Source organism: Bombus fervidus, chromosome 3, assembly GCF_041682495.2.
Source record: "Bombus fervidus isolate BK054 chromosome 3, iyBomFerv1, whole genome shotgun sequence".
In the NCBI taxonomy this organism is placed as follows: Eukaryota; Metazoa; Arthropoda; class Insecta; order Hymenoptera; family Apidae; genus Bombus; species Bombus fervidus.
This window is the reverse complement of record NC_091519.1, coordinates 9138608-9160609: the sequence shown is the minus strand read 5'-3', so window position 1 is coordinate 9160609 and position 22002 is coordinate 9138608. Positions and strand designations below refer to the sequence as shown.

The 22002-nt window shown below is 35.1% G+C and overlaps 1 protein-coding gene across 3 annotated transcripts in view; it reads left to right on the top strand.

Annotated features, from left to right (window-relative positions):
* LOC139985946 (uncharacterized) overlaps window positions 1–21117 on the top strand; it is a 159167-nt gene extending 138050 nt beyond the window's left edge. The window contains exons 3-5 of one of the 3 annotated variants that reach the window (XR_012453355.1): window positions 3927–4049; window positions 18583–20194; window positions 20466–21113. Coding sequence is in view for 2 of the 3 variants with exons in the window: in XM_074111660.1 (XP_073967761.1) it covers window positions 18577–18622 (46 nt within the window). In the remaining variant the exon portion in view is untranslated. Of the gene's footprint in view, window positions 1–3926; window positions 4313–18576; window positions 20195–20465 lie in introns of those variants that run through there. The other 2 variants (XM_074111660.1, XM_074111661.1) reach the window with 2 other exon arrangements.
* Window positions 21118–22002: the final 885 nt, after the last annotated feature.

Genomic DNA, 22002 nt, shown 5'->3' with positions numbered 1-22002 from the left:
AGAAACAAATTTTTAATGGGAAAATATTCAGCCACGTGAGCAGGTTATCTAAAGCTTGACAAGTTGAATTACTAATTTAATGTTGCGCAACGCGATCAAAATATCTTCGTTACTATTCTTGAACCAACATCGTCACAGCATAAATATTAAATGAAATCGGGGGAGCAACATAGCGAGATTGTATCATAATGGTTTGCAAAAATGGATATTAACACTAGAACTAGGAAAAATTAAATTGACTGGTTTTACAATTTTATTTTAGAACTCCTACTTCGTGTTATATTCTTTTTCTGCAATGGTGTAATGACTTTTGCAACGATAACTAAAAGAATAATATAATGAATTTTATTTTGTTTTTTATGTACTCAAACTGAAAATAATTTTGTATCAAGGCTATTTATACCAACACCAATCAAAATGACTGGTACTTGTCAAAGTGTAAAAGAGTCCTGCAATCTGTTTCTCGAACCCCAATTAACCAGCTTCCTCGTTTTGTACAACACCCCACACGTTTTTAAAATTTTTACTGCGTATCATTAGCGACTAATTAGCGTGCGATTATTTCTGTAATGCTACACAGGCCACCCGTACGTTATTTGTGCCGTGAAATAATATTGGGGAAGGTATCGATGGTGTTTTTAGAAGATTTCCTACGGCGGAGCTGCAACCGCACGATTGTAATGAGTTTCAGTTTGATTAACACTAGAACTACCACACCATTCAAATTGACTGGTTTTACAATTTTATTTTAAAATTCCTACTTCGTGTTATATTTTCTTCCGCAATGATGTAATGACTTTTTTGCAACGATAACTAAAAGAATAATATAATGAATTTCATTTTGTTTTTTATGGCTATGGTATCAAGGCTACTTATACCAATGCCAGTGAAAATGACTGGTACTTGTCAAAGTGTAAAAAGGTGCTGCAATTTGTTTATCGAACCCCAATTAACCAATTTCTTCGTTTTGTACAACTTCCCATACGTTTTTAAAATTGTTACTGCGTATCAATCGATATGACGATATCAGTTATCAGGAAAATTCTGGATCGATCGCTAGATCGCTAGATGCTAACGCTAGAAATACCACAGCAGTCGAAACGACCGGTTCTACAATTTTATAAATGTGTCAACCCCCGTTTAGTGATCATGGTGGATTAATAATACCAAAAATGTGCTACATAACATGGAATTCTTTCTGTAAGAAAGAAATAAATTAATAAATATAAAAATATTCTATTGTTACTTATTTTTTAAAGACCACTCAGTTTGATTGCTTTGGTACAAATAGCTTCGTGTTAACTATCGATAATTCTAGTGTTAAAAACATACAAAAGATATAACTTAGAAAAAGGAATTAGAAAAATGAAGGAACATCGTTCCCGTGACAATGAACTCTTTCATACTTTTATATCTACATGAGTAGCTGGCTTTCAAGTTTCCGTACGATTTTTCTGCGTCTCACGCGAATTCCAACCACGTGCCGTTTCGTCGCGGTAAATTCAACTTGTCCTGTGAGGGTGGCAGCCGTTGAATTAACGACAGTACAAATTTAACTCGGTCGCGTGCAACAAATAAACGAACGTCGCTGCAAGCTAAATAATTATTGCCGAGCAAAATGGCGTGCTCAGCGGCCAGCCAGCGTAGCGGCCATTTGTACGTGGCCAACTCATAAACGCGGCCCAACTCTGCTCTGCCACGGTCCTCTCTGTGTTGCACGAGACGCGTTTTCTACAGAAAACAGCTGCTCGAATCTTTCAGTGTCCTTACAATGGCAACGAAATATGCTACAGTTACGATTTCATTTACCTGAAACTCACGCCTTACAACGAGATTTTTAAAACTTTTTGTCCGTGCAGTGCGCACGTTGTAATAAAAGACGAATTACCAGACGAATTACATTGTTAACACATTGTTGACCGGTAATTTTATTGAGAATTTATCTCACGTCACCGGCTATTATTTCGTAATTGGATGTGGAAGTAAAACGATATAAATAAACTTTAGTAAATTTTATTTGTTATTAAATTTTTAATATTTCTTTTGCGAAAAAAGCGGATCACGAGTTTGCTCGTGGCAACGTTTGGCCATGGAAACACGAGTTAACTCGTGACCGGTCAACAATGTGTTAAGATTCGTGTCGTTACAAGGATAATTACGAGTAATTACGTATTTTGTATTTTATCTACCGTGTGGGAAGCTATGTTAACCGTTTGATTGCTAAACGCGTGTATACAGGGCGTCTGCGAAATCACGGTACAAGTCGGCTGATGATTCTACGCGTGAAAATAAATCGAAAGAAGAGAGCAACGTTTCTTCGTTTAAGGCTTCGTTTTCGAGAGAAACGAGTTTGGAAACCCAGCAGGTAGTCGCGTACGTGAATGTAAATTACGAAACTTTCGTTTCTTTATTATTGTTACTGATTATTATTACTTTCTTTACTCTGTGTTCAATTTCAATGATTTCATAGTCAAGGATAAGGCCAAGGATAGTACCTTTTAAGAATCATTTTATTAATTAGGAAGCAAATAGCGACACTGTTGAAAATGACAACGCGAGTTCGCGCTTGCCATCCATATGCAAATGCGCTAGTTACAATAAATAATAAATAGAAGATTTTTCTAAATATAATCGATGGATTTAATCGATACATTTAAGGGGGTGTCCTGAATTAGAATGTTCTGAAACAGCGTCTTTTCGTGATTTTTTTTAGAAGGGAAAGAAGGAAATGAAGTTATTGAATTTTGAGGTATGGTTTTATATATATTTACAGAATACAAAAAAATTTTTTTTAAAGTAAAAAGAAAAATTATAACAGATTTTTAAGCCTATTTCATGGGCTGCAGTTTTCAATCCACCTCCACAGAAAAATTCACCTCGTAATTATTGACTGAAACGAAAAACCAAAAAAGGATTAAATTATCATATATTTTTCTTCTCGATGAACTGTTCTTTTGTTTTTTATTTCTAGTCCATGTAAGAAAGTGCAATAAAGGTTTCTCGGCTCAGAATAGTGTGATAGATTTGTCCAAAGAATAAAATAATAGCTATTGTGATCCTACCTCTAAATATAGAAATAACAACAGTTTATGGGCCCAGGTTCAATAATTAGTTATCATTTTATTGAAAATATTATTAATAGTAATAATATTAAGGAGCGCAAACGATAATCTAAAAAAAAAAAAACGATCATAAAGGCGTATTTTTTTTATTTCTAGTTCATGTAAGAAAGTGCAATAAAGATTTCTCGGCTCAGAATGGTGTGATAGATTTATCCAAAGAATAAAATAATAGCAATTGTGATCCTATCTCTAAATATAGAAATAACAACAGACACTGTCCACGTTTAACAAAATACAGACACGAGCAGAAACAACATTTTCATAATTCGAAACTACCAGGCGACAGACGGCTATCTGATGGATTTCCAAATTCATTTTTCTTGAAAACGAAGTCTCAAGCGAAAAGGACGTTGTTCCTCTTCTCCACTTATTTTTCCATGTGGAATCATCAGCCGACCGTTTGTACCATAATTTCAGAGACACCTTGTACATGTACTTTCACGTTCATTAATATATAGAAAATATTAATTTATATTAATATATATATACGTTTGGTGAATCTACTCAGAAGAGCACGTTTACTGTCTTAGTAAATTGATAAAGACTGGGAAAAATTTCCCAGTTGAAGAATTCGTAGAATTAGGAAAAAAAGGCGAGTTAATAAGTTAGGAAGAAAAACATTGGCTATGAATTTAAATAAATAATGTGGTCAGCAATTTTTATTTTGCTCTATTAAAAGTTCAATTAGTGTTCTATTCAAAGTTTGTTATTGTCTGAGGATAAGCAAGGAAGAAATAGTTATGTACATCAAAAATCTACATGAAAAACCGTTTTTTCTAAATAGTGCAACATTTTTGTTTGCAGCACATCGCCAGTTTAATCGACAACGAGAGAGTTAATTCACGTCTGGTTCGATGAACTTCTGTCAATCGAATGCTGTCATCTGAATACTCGGAATGCGAAGTCCTGGTTTTGTGGAATTCCACGGTGAATATCGAACGAACTATTCGTAATATTTGGATTATGTATAAAACTCGTAGACCGAACATTTGATTTTGATGATGCGAGAACGAGGTATTGCATAATTCAGTATTTTTAATAAATAGTGGTAAATAAATTAGAAAGGTTCATTTAATACCACGTCTGATATTTTTCTATATTACCATTATTTCCTATGTTACTTTATGATTATTTTACAACTTGGTCCTTTTAAAACTATATTTCATTCCGGTTTCATCATTGTTTTACAGTTTCGTAAAATCACCGCCTTATTCGTCTCTTCGATGTAAGAAATATCTGTCTATTCGAGATTGAAACTGTACTAATTTTCAGATCTCGTTAGGATCTATGTTCTGATCGTAGAACGATTTCATCCTTTCAGTGAAATATTTGAAGCTGAAATACCTCGAAAGAAACTTTCACGATCTCGTTATATCTCTTCTGACTGTACTGTCTACGTTTTTTAACGTTGATCGTATGCAGATTTCGTTGGATGAAAACGATAAACTTATGGAACACGAATGAAAGAGAAATTGCTTTGGTTAGCCATTACTTGGTCCGCGCAAACCACTGAAAAATCATGCTAATCCAGTCCATTTTCTGAAAATTTTATAATTTTAATATCCCAAAATACAACAAATCTACTGCTTTATTTCGGTCTTTTTCCATTCAATTATGCTTTTTCTAACATTAAAAAGAAATGTCCAGTAAATTCTTACTGATACAGATGATTTTCCGCTTCAATTTTACGTGATACGTCTTGTTAGAATTCTACAAATTTTTTTGTCTGCTGAAATGATGGCAATAAATATGAAGATATATAAAAATATAGATATAAAGATACAGAAGTTAAACGTTTATTTGTTAAAAATGATTTGATTTCTGCGTGGCTAAATATATATAGAAATGTTTAAAGATTAATTTTCAGATGTAGTGTAATAAATGAATTTAACAATTTCGAAAGAGGCGAAGATTTGAATAGAATCGAATATAACTGCGGTGTATCATTGCTAGCTAGGAATCACGTTTTTAATTTAGCGCTTTTTAACAGATTCAATTTCATTATTCGCTCGAAACAACTTTGTTTACGGAGCCGTGTTCGTTTGATATTTTTCTTACCTTTATGAAACGAGGATTTTCAATTTTCTGCGAAGCGATACGATTTTGTATTTCATATTGCCGCAACCCAGGAAATAAACTATTAAATCTAACCTACATTTACGAGATTGGTACAGGTAAATCGTACTTTATCTCTTCGATACATTCTGTGATTGAAATTTTTCTAAAATTTCTTCCACCGTTTAAATTACAACCATGTTTGCGGATAAAAAACAACTAGTAACGTGTTAAATAAATAGACGAAATAAATAGCGGAAGCTCTAAATCGACCATACAATTAAAACATTTAAAATAGAGATATTACAAAATTCTATTTAAATTCCACTATCAAAAAGCTAAATTTTTGAAAAAGTCTGCTCCATTTACTCGAATTGTAATTCGCTCTGCATCATGTAAATTCTAATATAAAAATAAGCATTATGCGCACATTAACATTAATAATAATGCAAAATAATAATTATAAAAATAATATTAAAAAATTCTACTTATCTAAATTTTGATAAAATTCCCCCTCTTATTTAATTTCTAATTACTTGTATAATCTATATTATACAAATTATCGCATAAAAATACATTCGTGCGCATTAACAGTAATAATAATAAAAAAAAAAGATAGCGAGAAAGACAGTAAGACATGCGTTTAAAATATAAAAAAATTCTATTTGAAAGTTATTATAAATTCGTGAAAAAGTAGATCTTGTGGGAAACTTTGGCAATCTACGGTGTCTCTGTTTAAACTGAAAATTTCCAATTTTTCGAAGCAAACAAAGAGAAGCACAAAGAGTGCAGTGACGAACGAGGCCAGAGGCCTGTAAGCGCGCGAATCGAGAAGGAAGGGAGAAACGGAGCTGAGGGAACGAGAGAACAGAGGAACGTCTGTTCAGAGGCACGCGCTGCCATATCGTTGCGCAACAGCTTGACCGATCCATCGACTCGAAACACGCGTCGACGATTAACCGCGTTATCCCTATTTGCATGCGGCATTTATACGCCACGCTAATTAGAAGCTACGTATTGTCTATCTATTAAGTTGCTCGTTTTTCCGGTTTCTTCCTATCGCCAGATCGTAAAATGTGTTTCGCACGACTTTGTTAGGAAAAGATGAATTCCAATGAGAAATGTTGCAACAATTAGGTAAATTTGTTTCATAGTAGCTCTATTACGGAACTGTTGCTTTGTAAGTGCTAAATAGTCTGTGGTTAAACATTCTTAAGTATAATTACACAAATTGAAGTAATTCAACGAAACTTTTTGCCATTTGTTCTCCTGAAACTGGTAAACGTTAAAACTATAGCCTTTTCCTTCGTTTTACTTCGATCGCTTCTAAACTGTTTTAATCGTTTGATCGTTTCATCGAATGTGATCTGAATCACGTAATGCAGATGATTTTATTCGCGATATTCTGCGTACGATCTAAATAATTTTCCAACTGTTCCAAGAGTAAAAATTTCTTCGATTCTATGACTTCAGTTGTCTGATAATCGTAAGTTGCATTTATAGTTTCTTTGTTGCACGTTAATTTAATCTTCGGAACGTACGCGTGACACGTGTTCTAACGTATATGGATATTTCGAAAAATATTGAATTAATTAATTGAATAATTATTTCAATAATAAAAGTCGAATAAATCTTATTTAATTTCTCATTATCTTTGAATTGCCTAAATTGAGGAAAACAGATTGAGATTCGTTTTAACGTATACGTGTTGGAATAAAAACTGATTCGGAGCGTTTAAACTGGAACGCAGACGAAATACGGACGCGTGAAACATTACCTGGGAGTTACACCGGGTTATACAGGGTTAACTGGTAAAGTGGTTATAATGCGCCAGTGCGTCATGCAGCGTCCTTGGTGCAGTGCACATGACGCACGGATGCATCGTGTGCGAAAACTTTTCCACGTTTGATTGTCACAAGTCTGCTCGTTTAAAATCCACACGTTTTCTGCATTTCTTTCTTTTCTGCTTTTCGTTTTAATTATTTAAGTGAATTAATTTAAGCTTGTTCGATCTCACGTTCCTTTAAATATTCGATTCGAACAATTTCTTGCGAACGTTAAGACAATAAATAAACGATAACGCGAAAATGTAATTAATATATCGGATTTAATGTTGGAGGAAATGAAATTATTTTCGAGATGTATTAGAAAATTCGAATTCATTTCGTAGTCATCGAAATATACAGTCTATTGCTCGCAAGTTTCGCCATTTACATATTTAGATATTTAATAATAATTACGTATTCAATAGAAAGGAAACGAATGAAAAATTGTTACTGAGAAAAATAAGATACAAAGCTAACAGGAACCTGGTAAAGGATTTAGATTTATTATGAAACAGCCAGAAAACCATATTATATTTTTAATTCCTTTCTTTTTTCACAAATTACCCGATATCAGATACCAGAACCGATCTCAAACTTTTGACCTGTGCTGTGTCCTAGGCTAATAATAAAACTAAAAATCCTCCCACACTCATTTCCATCGAGCGTTCTACCTGACAGGCTTTGCACGTGATTTTTCCACGAAAATTTCCCTGTCACTGGGATTAGAGACGCGTTTTGTCTATGTTGGTGGACAAGCGCGTCGGTCAGCGACGGTCGATTAAAAAATATCGAGAGGCGCGGAGAAAAAGAAAAGAGGATAGAGAAAGAGAGAAGAGGGAACGGAACGAGGTCGAAGTCGAACGGAAGACAAGATTGATTACTAAGCGGAACGTATGGAGGGTCGGGGACAAAGCAGAGACAAAACAGATCGAAACACCATCCACGCTTGGGGCGGGTTTCTATTTGAGCACCCTCGGCCACGCTCGAGTGCCTTACTAATTCGATTAAACGTCGCTCCCGACCTTCCGTACCTTCGACACGTGACAGTCTAATTAGCGTGCGATTATTTCTGTAATGCCAAACAGGCCACCCGTACGTTATTTGTGCCGTGAAATAATATTGGGGAAGGTATCGATGGTGTTTTTAGAAGATTTCCTACGGCGGAGCGGCAAACCGCACGATTGCAATGAGTTTCAGTTTGACTAACACTAGAACTACCACACCATTCAAATTGACTGGTTTTACAATTTTATTTTAAAATTCCTACTTCGTGTTATATTTTCTTCCGCAATGATGTAATGACTTTTTTGCAACGATAACTAAAAGAATAATATAATGAATTTCATTTTGTTTTTTATGGCTATGGTATCAAGGCTACTTATACCAATGCCAGTAAAAATGACTGGTACTTGTCAAAGTGTAAAAAGGTGCTGCAATTTGTTTATCGAACCCCAATTAACCAATTTCTTCGTTTTGTACAACTTCCCACACGTTTTTAAAATTGTTACTGCGTATCATTCGATATGACGATATCAGTTATTAGGAAAATTTCGGATCGATCGCTAGATCGCTAGATGCTAACGCTAGAAATACCACAGCAGTCGAAACGACCGGTTCTACAATTTTATAAATGTGTCAACCCTCGTTTAGTGATCATAATGGATTAATAATACCAAAAATGTGCTACATAACATGGAATCCTTTCTGTAAGAAAGAAATAAATTAATAAATATAAAAATATTCTATTGTTACGTATTTTTTAAAGACCACTCATCTTGATTGGTTTTGGTAGAAATAGCTTCGTGTGAACTATTGGTAGTTCTAGTGTTAAATATTGGCGTTCTAACTTACTTGGACGCGAGTAAATGTCTTTTGGTCGATCCGATGAAATTGCAATGGAGCTGCTTTTTGAGATATATTATATATGTATTATGTTGTCCGAAAAGTTTCTTTCCTTTATAAGAAAATAATAGACGTGCACTGTTTTTTCTTTTATATTAGTTTATCGAATTATGCACGAACATAAATGGACTATACCTAACTCAATAAAATAATATAAAACAGAAATTGTTGTTCATCTATTATCACCTTATGAAACGAAAGAAAATTTTCGGACAACCTAATACAATGGTTAAAACAAATATTTGTACATACTCCTGCTTTTCATTGAAGCATATTTTTTTTTATAGCAGATCCATTTCATTTTCAGGATATCGATCGTACTATCGATGACAAGAAATTCAATGTACTTAAATGTACTAATTAATTGCTATGTACACGATGCGATAAATACAGTGGTGTGTAAATACTTTTTGGTAATTGGAAATTTCGTAGATATATGAATATCGCAGAAGAAAGAGTGTATTGGTAACTATTTGCATTTAGTATTTTAACATTCCTTTACATCAAATTTCGCGAGACATTCGCGTTATAAACATTAATTTAAAAAATTGAATGATTCTATAAAAACTTGCGTCTCGTTTAATAGAATCATTCGTAGAGCGCAATGAACTATAGAGTAACAAATACAATAAAAGTTTAGTAAAATACAAGAAGTTTAGTAATCGAAATATATGCAGATTGGTTAAGATAATGAACAAATAAAAATTATCTACTAAATATTTATTGCCTATGAAATTCTTATTTGATAACATAGAATATCTCTATAGATTGTAACTCATGGTTTCCAAAAGAAGCTTTTAACAAGCTCCTAATTATTTCTCGGGTTAATCGCGTTGCCTGTTAAATGTTCTAATATTTATGCACTGATATGTACTTTCTTACGTACACAGAGCGTCATGAAGGTGCGTTTAGGCGAAGCGAGCTCGTTCTTGCTTCGTGGTGGGTTTAGACCAACGGAGAGTATATTTGTTGTCTGCTCGGTAAAATTAAAAGATGATATCGTAATCGAGCATTCATCCACCGATCGGACAAAGAATGATCTCACTTTCTTCATGTTTATGTAAAATGTAAATGTAAATTGATTAAATGTAAATTGTTTAAATTTCGTTCAGCCGAACGAATGCTCGTTTGCGCTTTCATTTTACCAAATTTTACCAGAGCGGTGAAAGAACTAAACGCACCATTAAACGCAAAAAGTGCGGAAAATCGAAGCGTAAACGAGCATTCGACGATTGTTCGTTAAATAAAAAAAAATGGCACGTTATGAAAGATCCTAAGAACGTTTGAAAAATCTTCATTTCTTCGTCGGTTATGGTTGCCATGAGTCTGATCGAAGATCGAACCGGAAATAACTATCGCGCATTCCAGATGCTCGGTCTAATCTCTACAAACGTCCGTACACAAAATTGTAAATGAGTTTACGAAGCTATCGGCCGATGGTGGTTTACAGAAAACGAGCAGTAAAACGCTGCTGTTCTCGTTCTATATTCTTGCTCGTTCGTTCTAAACGCGGCTAGAGGTGTTGCAGCGAGTCGAATCGGTTCTTGAATCGCATCGAATCGGCCGAATCGATCGATTTACGATCACCAGCGCACACCTGACCGACCATAGAGTGGCGCCGATCGAAACGCGGGTATGCACGCGCTCATTCCCGCATTATTCGTCGCGTATAAGTGGGAACGTACACACATGGGTGCAAGTTAGGTCGCACGGCTGACCCAGATATGCGCGTAGCGTCGCGTCGTCGCGCGAAGCGAAACGCGATTGAAACAGCCCGCTCTAGATTTCGCCGCCGTTTGTCGTATCATCGGCCATCGTATCGCGCGAAATATCGTCACGCGACGTCTTCTACTCGGATCCTGATCTATACAGAACTCTACGATCGATCTACTAACTATGCTAATAGACGTAGCTACGAGCAAGTTGCTACGAAGTCGCTCGACAGTACAAACTTTATGGTGTCTATTCAGGTAATTTTGTTCTTAATGCTGTTGTCAATTGCCACGGTTGTTCATGGTTGTGTAGTTTCTGGGTAAATGGAACGGAAACGTTGGATAGATTCTGCTTGGACGAGACGAGTTGTTTAGGTGAATCGAGTTTACATGTTCCGAGGAAAGTGAACGCGAAAGGAAATATTTTCGTATTGGCGGATTGCGAATGTTTAGGGAAATTCAGGTTTTTGTATAATCATTATTTTATACCCTTGAAAATAGAATCGTATAAATATGAAGTAACGTGCAAGATAAATAGAGATTTGTTTCATCCTTGAAATGCTGTAACGAATGCTGTACACGCCTTGGATATTTTGTATATTTTTGCAGATCATGTGCAATGCGCATTCGAATTTCTCATAAACGTAGAAACATTGGCAGTGGGCAAGCAAATAAAAGAATAACTTTGATAGTATGCAATCGATCATTGAATTTTTCAATTCCTCCTTATGTCTCTTTCCTGAAGCCTTCCAAATTATCGTAATTATTCTGTCAAATTCTTAAATTGTATCTCATTGTTGTGCGTTATTTAATGCTAAAAAACCCGAAAGCCGGAGATCAAGTTGGAGAAGAGTTCAAACTCTTCGCTGTCGCGACTGAGGCATATTAAAATTTCGATATTTCTTTTATCCGCCGCTGTTCTTCGAATTAAGGCAACCCCGTTGCAAATATACGAAACAGAAGGCATAGAGTTTTGTCGTATCCGCGATAAAAAGTCTGCTGTTGAAAGTAACTGCGAAATGGTTTTAATAAACCTGAAAGCCAGAAACCCGGTTGTAGTTGAAGGAGAACCTTCTGCTGTCGCGACTAAGCTGCGTTAACATTTTTTTATCCTCCACGATATCTAAATTTAAGATGATCCTATAGATACGCAGAAGACGTAGAATTCTTTTGCTCTTGATAAAAATTCTACTCTTTTAAAATAACTGGAGAACAGTTCTAATAAACCTGAAAGCCGGAAACGCAGTTGGAGAAGAACCTAAACTCGAAACCCTTGGCTGTGGCGAATAAGGCGTCGTAACCATAACGCAGCCTCGAGTTCCAGCCGTCTGGCAGACGAGGCGCACAAGCTGAGCGTATCCGGCACGAACGTGCGCATAAGTGCACACCGGAATGCCCGACGTAGCAGCGGTGCATACTTAGCGGTGCATACGCGCCGCACACGCATACACTCGGTCACGCGATCCTGTATGCGCATACACTGTCTCTCAAAAGTATACGGACGCTTGGTTACGTTTGACAGAATGTGATGTAAAATCGTAGGGAGCAGCTGATTTCTGTTATTTTGTCGTTGTTACGTTATGGTTATATGTGTATAGGTGTACGCATATGTCTTCTCTGAATTGGAGATGTAATTTAAGAAATTGTGAGAGAACGAGTCGAAGATGTGAGATCTCGTCTTAAGTTTGAGAGAATGTAACTTTAATCGCGGATACGAGCAACCATGCAACCATCTTCTTATTTATTCGTTGTTGATGCAGAATGTTTTTAAAGCGAAAAATGTCACATAGAATGGGCTTAGAAGGTATGTTAAACTCGCCAATATCTTTTAGGTTTGATAGAGGAAATATAAAGTGAGTTGTAGAAAAGAGTAACTGCGACGATCGTAGTACAGGACGTTTGGTTACGTTTGAGGGAATGTGATGTAAAATCGTAAGTAGATAGAAGCAGCTGATTTTTATTATTTTGTTGTTGTTACGTTATGGTTATATGTGTATAGGTGTACGCATATGTCTTCTCTGAATTGGAGATGTAATTTAAGAAATTGTGAGAGAACGAGTCGAAGATGTGAGATCTCGTCTTAAGTTTGAGAGAATGTGACTTGAATCGCGGATACGAGCAACCATGCAACCATCTTGTTATTTATTCGTTATTGATGATTGCAGAGTGTTTTTAAAGCGAAAAATGTCACATAGAATGGGCTTAGAAGGTACGTTAAACGCGCCAATATCTTTTAGGTTTGATAGAGGAAATATAACGTGAGTTGTAGAAAAGAGTAACTGCGACGATTGTAGTACAGGACGCCTCTAAATTGGAGATACAATAGAGAAAAGGGTGGAGAAAATCAATTGGATATCGTAAAGTTTTTCACGGAGAATCTGATCCACATTGTTGATATAAATATATTACGATGATCTTGTTATTTAATCGTTATTATTAAAGTTACGGTAACCTTTATCTCGAGAGGCCACAATGTGAAAATTGTTACATCGCCAATTTCTGAAACGTAACAATTTCTTCGCTCGTGAATCCCCTATTTTCTAATATCTTAAATTTCACATTATTTTATTAATATTTTTCCAAATTTTTAAAGACCTTCGCTAACCCGATTAACAGTCTAATTTACAATCTGTAAATCTATTTATATGCACATAGAGTTACAAATTGGTCAAAGCTCTAGATATTAGGTTGTCTGAAAAACTTCTTTAGTTTCATAAGGTGATAATAGATGAACAACAATTTCTGTTTTATATTATTTTATCGAATTAGGTGTGATCCATTTCGTTCTATTTCTATTATTATGTTCGTGCATAATTCGATAAACTAATATAAAACAAAAGACATTGTGCGTCTATTATTTCCTTATAAAACGAAAGAAACATTTCGAACAATCTAATACTTACGAGTAACAGTGCATATACGCGTCAGAGACACTCCGAGTGCTGTCAGAGCTAAAGAGAAAGAGAGAAAGGGAGAGAAAGAGAGAACAGTCAGGAGCGGGTTCCGCTGGTGCGTGCGGGCATGTGCAAGCGCAAGGTCGTGTCGGGGTTGGGAATTCGGATTGCCAAGGGTTCCCACCCCTCCGTATTGCACTAGAATTCTGACACTACTACCTGGACGACCGACTGCTGCTAGACGAAGATGAAGAACAACAGAGAAAAGAGTGGGAGGCAGATAGAGAAGGGCCACTCCGTCTCGTTTCCTTTCCGAAGCGTATCCTTCGGGAATACGTACCGGGTGAACCCACAGGATTCCATGCATCGGGTTGGTTCGTAAACCTGTTTCACAGGGGGAATTTGACACGTTCCCTGCTAATCCGATTTTCACGAGCCATACGTTATCATGATAATAATTTTCGTGTAAAATTAGTAACACTGATTTTTACACATTTTATTTACCAATTATTGTGAAATTATAAGTGTAAATAATATTTATGATTTTTACAGTTATCTTTCTATTGTATTTTCATACTATGCGTGCGTTATCGAGCAGCGATTTTAAGTTATTTTTCATCTTTTTTATATTTTCGTTTCAATCTAGCTTTGCTTAGAAAGATTAAGGTAACGCGTTGCAATGAAAGCTGTTGGACGATATTCTAGAAACTTGGAAGAATATTCAAGAATTTTGGGCGATTGTTTAAAAAAAAGAAGGATCGCATGGATGTAAAGGACTCAGTATGCAGTTGACGCCAGTAAAAATAAAGTTGCAAACGAAGGATTATGAATTATTGCGTGAAATCGGTTTCTGCGTATGAAAATTTGTGTTTTATTTAAAAGTTACCGCGATATTACGTACGTTTATATTATATATGCGAGTGTATAATTTTTTAAACTACGAATTTCATCAAATTTTATTTAATCAGATTAGTTATTAAAGTACTACATGATTATTAAAGTACGTACGCTGTAAAGTACCATTGGAAATTGTGCGAGGAACGATATAATTCGTTATGTTTCATTCAATTTTCCGATAGTTAATATTAATTCGGATCAATAAATTTAATATTGTATAATGTATAAATATTCTCAAAACATATCAAATAAACATATTTTGTTTTATTCGTTTAAAAAATATACCAATTAATATGGGAACTACCAAAAAGTTGTGACGATCGAAACAATCGATGGTGTCTCGACTAAGATCAGTATAAAATATTAAAAATAATATAATTGTAAAGTATTAATTATAAATTAGATTATAAATGACTTATAAATGGTTTTAATACTGTTAACCCTTATCGTGTTTTTCTATTACGTAACAATTATTCTGTACGTTATTATTATATAACAATGTTCGTCGCAAAATCGTTTTCGTTTACTCCATATCGTTCCGTTTCATGACGTGCGTCGTAGTTTGACGTATACTTACACGTCGTTTCGTTTATACGTCATTTCCGTTTATAACTGCCGTACGATGAACGTGTCGAGATTGTACAATACGTCATTACATACATTTGCAAGATTATGAGTTGCGAAATGGATAGTAATAGAAGCCTAATAATAAGATTGGCTAAGCTTAATGATAAAAGAATATGAAACACGTAACATAATCAATAAAATATATTACATCATAGCAGGGAATATAGTTTGGAAATATAGTTTTTCATTATAAACTTCGATTCGTTTTTAAATCATTAAACTCTGTGTATCACTGTGGAATATAGCGATAAGTATTTGTCAAATTATTAAATTTCAAATTATATCTTTCTATATCGATTTATATAATTTCGCGGAAAGTGAATAAAATTTGTTTCAGCTTCTATGAAATTCAGTAAAAAGCTACGAAGAATATTTATTTCGTCCTTAAGGGAATTTTAACAATGTTGTTTCGATATTTGATTGAATCAATGATTAAAACGTTACGAATGAATTTCTGTAACCGTAAAGAATTCCTTAATGGAGTTGTCAGTAAGAGCCGTAAACCAGCCCTTTTTTCATCGGTAGGAAGATAATTGAGGAAGGAAGAAGAATCTTTTGATGAACAGAAATGCCGGGAAAGGATTGAAGTTCCTTTTCCAAGTGGATGAAGTACGTAGTTGGAGTGATAATTGACTGGGCGATGATGAAACTGGCTGACTCGCGATCTTCCTAGAGGTAGCTAATATTTACGTTGAACTAACAGGAAAAGGAAGTTCTTCCTGAAATATGAAAAAGCTTCTCTTAATACGAAATAGCCACTCGTTCTTTCAAAATAACGGCTGGACGAGTTCCTAATAGAAAATTAATAAACGCATAATTAAGATTTCATTATACAGTATCGTACAAAATCTTTTTTCTAAATAATTCCAGAAACGTAAAGAGTTTCTATATTATTTAAAACATCTTCAGAATTGATTAAATAAACGTGGCGATATTTCTCAGAATAATTAATAATTATGTTATTATAATTTTTCTTTCGATAATTTTTTACTAGAAAAATACTACAATATAAAAGAAAAATATTTCTTGATTTTAAAAAGTTTCTTGAAAATTTTCAAAACTGATGAAAAGCTATCGAATATGAAAAAAAATTAAATAATTTTATTAAGAATAATCGTTTTCAATCATCTAAATGTATTTTCTTTATTATACCATTGTATATCGTAAATAAATAAAAATCACGTAGAGGTTAAAGAGGACCAGTTGCGCGATAATTTCGCAACGATCACCCGTTATACAGGCAGACCGATCTGTTCGCGTAATATTATAGTTCGGTGAACAGTAATCTGGGTTACGCCCTCCGCTCGATTCATAAGAACCGCGCGTTAAAGTAGGAGAGAACGTGATTTCTCTCGTACCTTCGTTCTTTCTCCCTCCCCCTGTCACCCTTCTCTTTTCTAGCGACACCCTTTTCCTCTCTTTTCCTTTTTCATGCTTTCTCCAAACGCTCTCTTTCCTTTAACCCCTTTCCCAATCTCTGTTTCTAATACTTTAGTTCTTTTCTTCTTTTTTCTGTGTTTTCCAGCTCCTCTTTTCACTTTCACCCCTTTTTTCTTCTTATCCTTTTTACCTTTTATCTGCTCTTTTAATTAGTACAGTCGCAATTTTATCTTACGTTGTCTTCATCTCCAATAACCATATTCTTTTCTTCAAAATACCGTAAATGTTGAAGTTGTGAAGTCTACAGAAAACAATCGGCATTAATATTCAAGTATAGAACTACTGTTGATACTTTTACTGCTAATTATTATTTATACTAGTTTTTACTAGTTCAATTTTATCAATCTGTAGGTGTGAAAGAGAAGGTGTTGACTGTTTAACCATTTAACACCGAAAGTTGCACTGCTTTTCAAAATCACTTCCGATCAATTTGAAAAAACGCTACTTTTCAAAATTCGTCAAACTTTGTCCCTGATTAATGTACCTAATCTTTCTTGGTCAGGCTCCATTGGCAAAGCAGCGAATAATTAATAAATTGGATTAATATTCTTAATAAATCTTTGATCTGAAAATAACAAAACACCTATGTATAATATATAAATAAATTTTACATCTTTTAGATGATTTGGATTTAATGTGCCGATGTTGAACTGTTAAACAGAGAATATTTCCAGAGAATCCAATATTCCATTTTTTTTTTCTGTCCATTTTTCTCCTAAAATTAATATTAAAATTTCTATCGATACTTATTTTCCTATTCTATTGAAAAACACTGTGAATACTTTCAATGTTCCATCATATTCCTAACGTATATTTGTATCATCCTAAATAATAGAACAATTAACGTCCTAAGAGAGAATGGCGAGAAGAAAATTGAAGGAAATGGTCCAAACTTGTTGCATGCTATCCGGACGCTTCTTTCACCCTCTCACTCTCATCTTCTCATTTCTCTTACATTTCTCCACGGATATTTCTTGGTCTCGTCATACTAACCAGGAATTTCCAAATGGATCTCCATTTTTTAGATGGCCATTTTTCTTACGTCCATTTTCACGCGTCTTTTTGTTCCTACGTTGCAAGATCCGGCTATGGCGAACGGCTGCTTTGCATTTATACGTCTACTTCCTCGAGAAGAGAATTTTTTATCCTACTACGTTCTATTTTGCTCTACTCTACTTTTTTCTTCTTCTTCGTAATCTCGCCGCGTTCTACTTTCTCGCGTTAATTCTGGATTTACGAGCGTTCGTGCGTCGTGTTGCAAATAGTTGCGAATATTCCGATTCTTTCATCTCGATGCAATATCGATCTTGCAAAACCTGCGATTCGCTGACTGAAGGATTATCGATGACGTTAGTTACGTTTCTTTCCATATAAAATATCCGAGATTTATAGTGTTAAATAGAAGATTGAGTAAAAATTGTTGTATGAGGTATGAGATTTTTTTAATTTTTTTACCGAGAAATACGTCGTTAATTAAATACCTTTTCTAATTAATTCTTTACATCTGCACCGATCATAAAAATGGGTTAATAGATTATTCGCTAATAATAAGCTATTAGTAAGTTAGAATCGGTTCAAATTATATCTTGAATCTTATAATTTCTTTTAAAAGATTGGCATGCTTTTGAATATAATAAATATAAATTGCATGGATGATTAAAGAGTCGAGATATTACCAGTTGTATTTATATATTATTCTACCTTTCATAGGTGATCGTATATTTTTTCTAGTTATAATTACTATTATACCAATTGCTATAATTACCTCATATGTCACTAAATAAATAAACATCTTATTATAATAAGAATATATGATTTATTTCAATAGAAACAAGTTCTTTTGTAATGTTAGATCATGCAGTATGACTGTCATGAACCACTATATCCTCTTTCTTTTAGTTACCATTATTATTTTAATAATATGTACCTACCATTAATTTAGTAATATATGTATAATTACTTCGTATAATAGCAAATAGATAAATAATCATGCTGTTATACGAAGATACGATTTGTTTTAATAAAACAAGTTCTTCTGTAAGTTTAGTTTAGGTACAGAAACTATCATGAATGACCGAACGATTTTTTTTTTTTTTTTTAGTTGCAGGGCTGAGACTCGCAGAGGACCAGAGGAGTTTATTGAATAAATCAAGGTCAAGCGAATGAAAGAGCGACGAGGAGGGCCGAGGCATCGGCCGGGATTCTGTCGTGGCGCAGAAAAATCAAATTAAACAGCCGCTTTTAAGTCGAATTAAAACGAATGCGCTTAATTAAAGCGGCCTGTGCCGCTCAACTAAAGGAGTTTTATTGACGGCGACCGAGTCTCCTTTGTCGGTGCCACCGTGTACCCTTTCATTATTACGTTAAAAGATGCCCGCGACTTTTTGGTTTTGCAGCAAATAACGCTCTATTTTTCTCTCCGTTAAAGACAGCCTGGTTTTTTTCCGATTTTTCAACCCGACTTCTCTGTTTTTCAATGTTTCCTTTCTTTGTGATTTCGGGACGCGTTTCAGGATCCAGCTTCTTCGTAGCCGTGTTTTTTGCTCCTTTCATTCTTACGGCTACGTGAATCGGAGATTTTTTGGAAGCGGCTGGATGGTGAAAAAGAAACGAGCGTGAGAAATTAATTTACTGTTTTTGTTGCTTCTCTTTGTTAATTGGATTAGAGTAAAAAAAGCTTGAACATATTTGCTGGCGTTCGCGCATACGTTAGGTCTGTGTAGTTTTATGGAAATTCATATTTTCATAGACCCAATGAAAAATGTGGAATCTAATGGTAGGTAGGACGTTATTTCATCCGCCGAATGTTATACAAGTAGCTACTGTATCTTCGTTATTTTTTATATTTTCACTTGTCATGTGCATTTTCCAATTTTTCATCTCCTATAAACGCGTAAAAGTCAGCCATACGCGGCAGTTATTGAACGAGAAGCTCGTAACGAAGATGAAGAAGAAATGTTTTCACTATTGTAATGCATAAAAATCCGCGAAGCAAATGTTTAAATAAAGCAGCTAATACATTTTGTGCATTCTAGTTTTCGATATAGTGCAGCGCAGTTTCTGAACGATTTATTTTAATTCTACCTTTTACCAAAGGGTTAGATGGTAAAATAATTCGTTTCATCGTGGCTGTAACGATGCTCGTGGGCCATGGTTTATCGGTCAGAAAAATGTGCAGACCCGTGACAAAAGGAGTCATAACGGAACCGCGTTCGCAAGCCAAAGACGAGCACGTTAACGGTGTCTGAGGTTTCACCGCGCTAAATACACACTTTTTCCCTCTCACTCGTCGCGTTAACGTCGAACCAACCGCGGACGACGACTCTTTTTCTTTTCTCTTACTCGACGATGTTGTCCGCCGTGAAAAGAAGCAGCTACTCCATCGTAGGGATAAAGACGAGAAAGCAAAGAAAAAGTCACGGTTCTCGTTGCAGAGAAAATCGGAAGAGGATCGACGTAGAGGATGAATAGAAGGCGAGAAGCAGAGGTTCTCCCTTGAAACAGGGGGACGATCTTTCCCCGTTCATTGTGAGAATTTCTAATTGTTCGCCAATGTTCCGGATATGGTAAGGGAATTTTTCTCTGGGAAAATGGTACGTGGCATTATCTGTTACCATATAGCGTATGGATTATCGAGAAATTATAATTTTTTTTAAGAAATTTAACAGTTGAAGAGCAATGCGTAAGTGTCTGGTGTTTTCTTTGTGGTTGGCAACTAAGTGATTGCGGATTTTGTCATTAGGTGGTATTGACAAAATCCACAATCACTTAGTTGCCAACCACAGTAAAAACATCAGATACTTACGCATTGCACTTCAATTAAATTTCTTAATTAGTCGCATCCACCCTGCGGAAAGAAAAATCCCCTTACACTATTTTTAATATCAATTATACTGTTAAAATACATCATCCTATTACTAACAGCTATTAATATTATAACAATACCACCTAATGACAAAATCCGCAATCACTTAGTTGGCAACCCAATAGAAATGAAATTATGTAAATCATTGACGATATTATGAAATGTTATAGGTTTGGTAATAATAGCATCAGTGTTAGTAATATTAATAGCTGTTAGTAATAGGATGATGTATTTTAACAGTATAATTGATATTAAAAGTATGGTAAGGGGATTTTTCTTTCGGTATGGTGGATGCGACTTTTTGTTAGAAAATTGTGTACGTATCGTGAAAGAATTACAAGTTTTCTAGGAAATTGGATGATTTAAGCGTAACGTACAAATCATGCTTTTAGAAACGAAATCATGTAATTATTAGTAATTGTATAATTATTGCAGGTAATCGTGTAATTATTAGTGATTATTAGTAATTACATAATTACGCGGGTAATTACATAATTAGTAGCGTCATATCATAATGATATTTCAATGATGTACTATTAAAACGATGCCTGTAAGTTAAAGAAGAACTAAATATTAAAAAAAAAACATAAGAAGCCACTCTATTTGTTCATTTCCTTTCATCTTCCTCTTCTTCCTTGCTACTCCTAAAAAATACTGAAAAGTCATTAGCTTCAAACTTCGATCTTATCGAAATCCCTGAAATCAGCGAACTCTGAAAATCGATAGTTGCCGAGCGAAAAATCCTAACGGTATGTGAAAGTTACGATTGCGAAAATTTCATTTCAATTACATGTTTCAACTCTTACAGGTCTCTTTAATTTTACAAATGAAGCAATTGAAAATTATATTTCACTGCCAGAAATGTAAAAAGCCATTTCACAAATGATAGCACCAAACTGACTAACATCGCCATAATCATCATCTAGCCAATTATCACAAACATAGAACGGTGATAGTTTCCCACAGATATAAACAACAAATGAATAACAAAAAAAAAAAAAAAACAAAATAAAATGAAAAAGAAATTCTGAATCGGACATAGAACGAGCGCAAACGAGGGAAGAACAATTCTCGCGCCCTTCGTGTGCGGCGAGGTCCGTCCTGCTCGTTTCTTTCTCCTCCGGCTCCTCTTTGCTCGTTTTCTCGCGGCGTCGTCGTCGTCGTCGTCCCTTCTTCCCATTCCATCGTCCTCTTTCTCTTCTCTGCCGGCCGTGATCTCACGAGATTTATTAACACGCGTCGCGCCTCGCGGGGATACGCCGCGCGTTGCGAATTACGGATGGAGCTCGGTCGCGCGCGTTCACGCGCATCACACCGCTCGCCTATATACTTACTTATGTACTTCGCCAGTATTATTTGCACACAATGCGACTTATGAAAAATATCTGTATTAAAGAACCGCGTTTTCGACGTGGACGTCTCATTGTTCAGCGTGGGACGGAGTTAAATCACAGACCAGCAAGCTTTCTTCTTCGATAATGGTTGGGAGGACAATGAGGTGGAGGGTGGGGGGGATGTATAGAGAATTTTTGGTAGATTCGCGTATTCCTGTTAAAGCAACGATTTTACGTTAAATTTCTTCCAGACTATGTTTTTTAATTTCTTTTTTTTATTTCTCTGTGTATTTTTGAAGACATCGATGAATGTAGCGTTTATGAGATT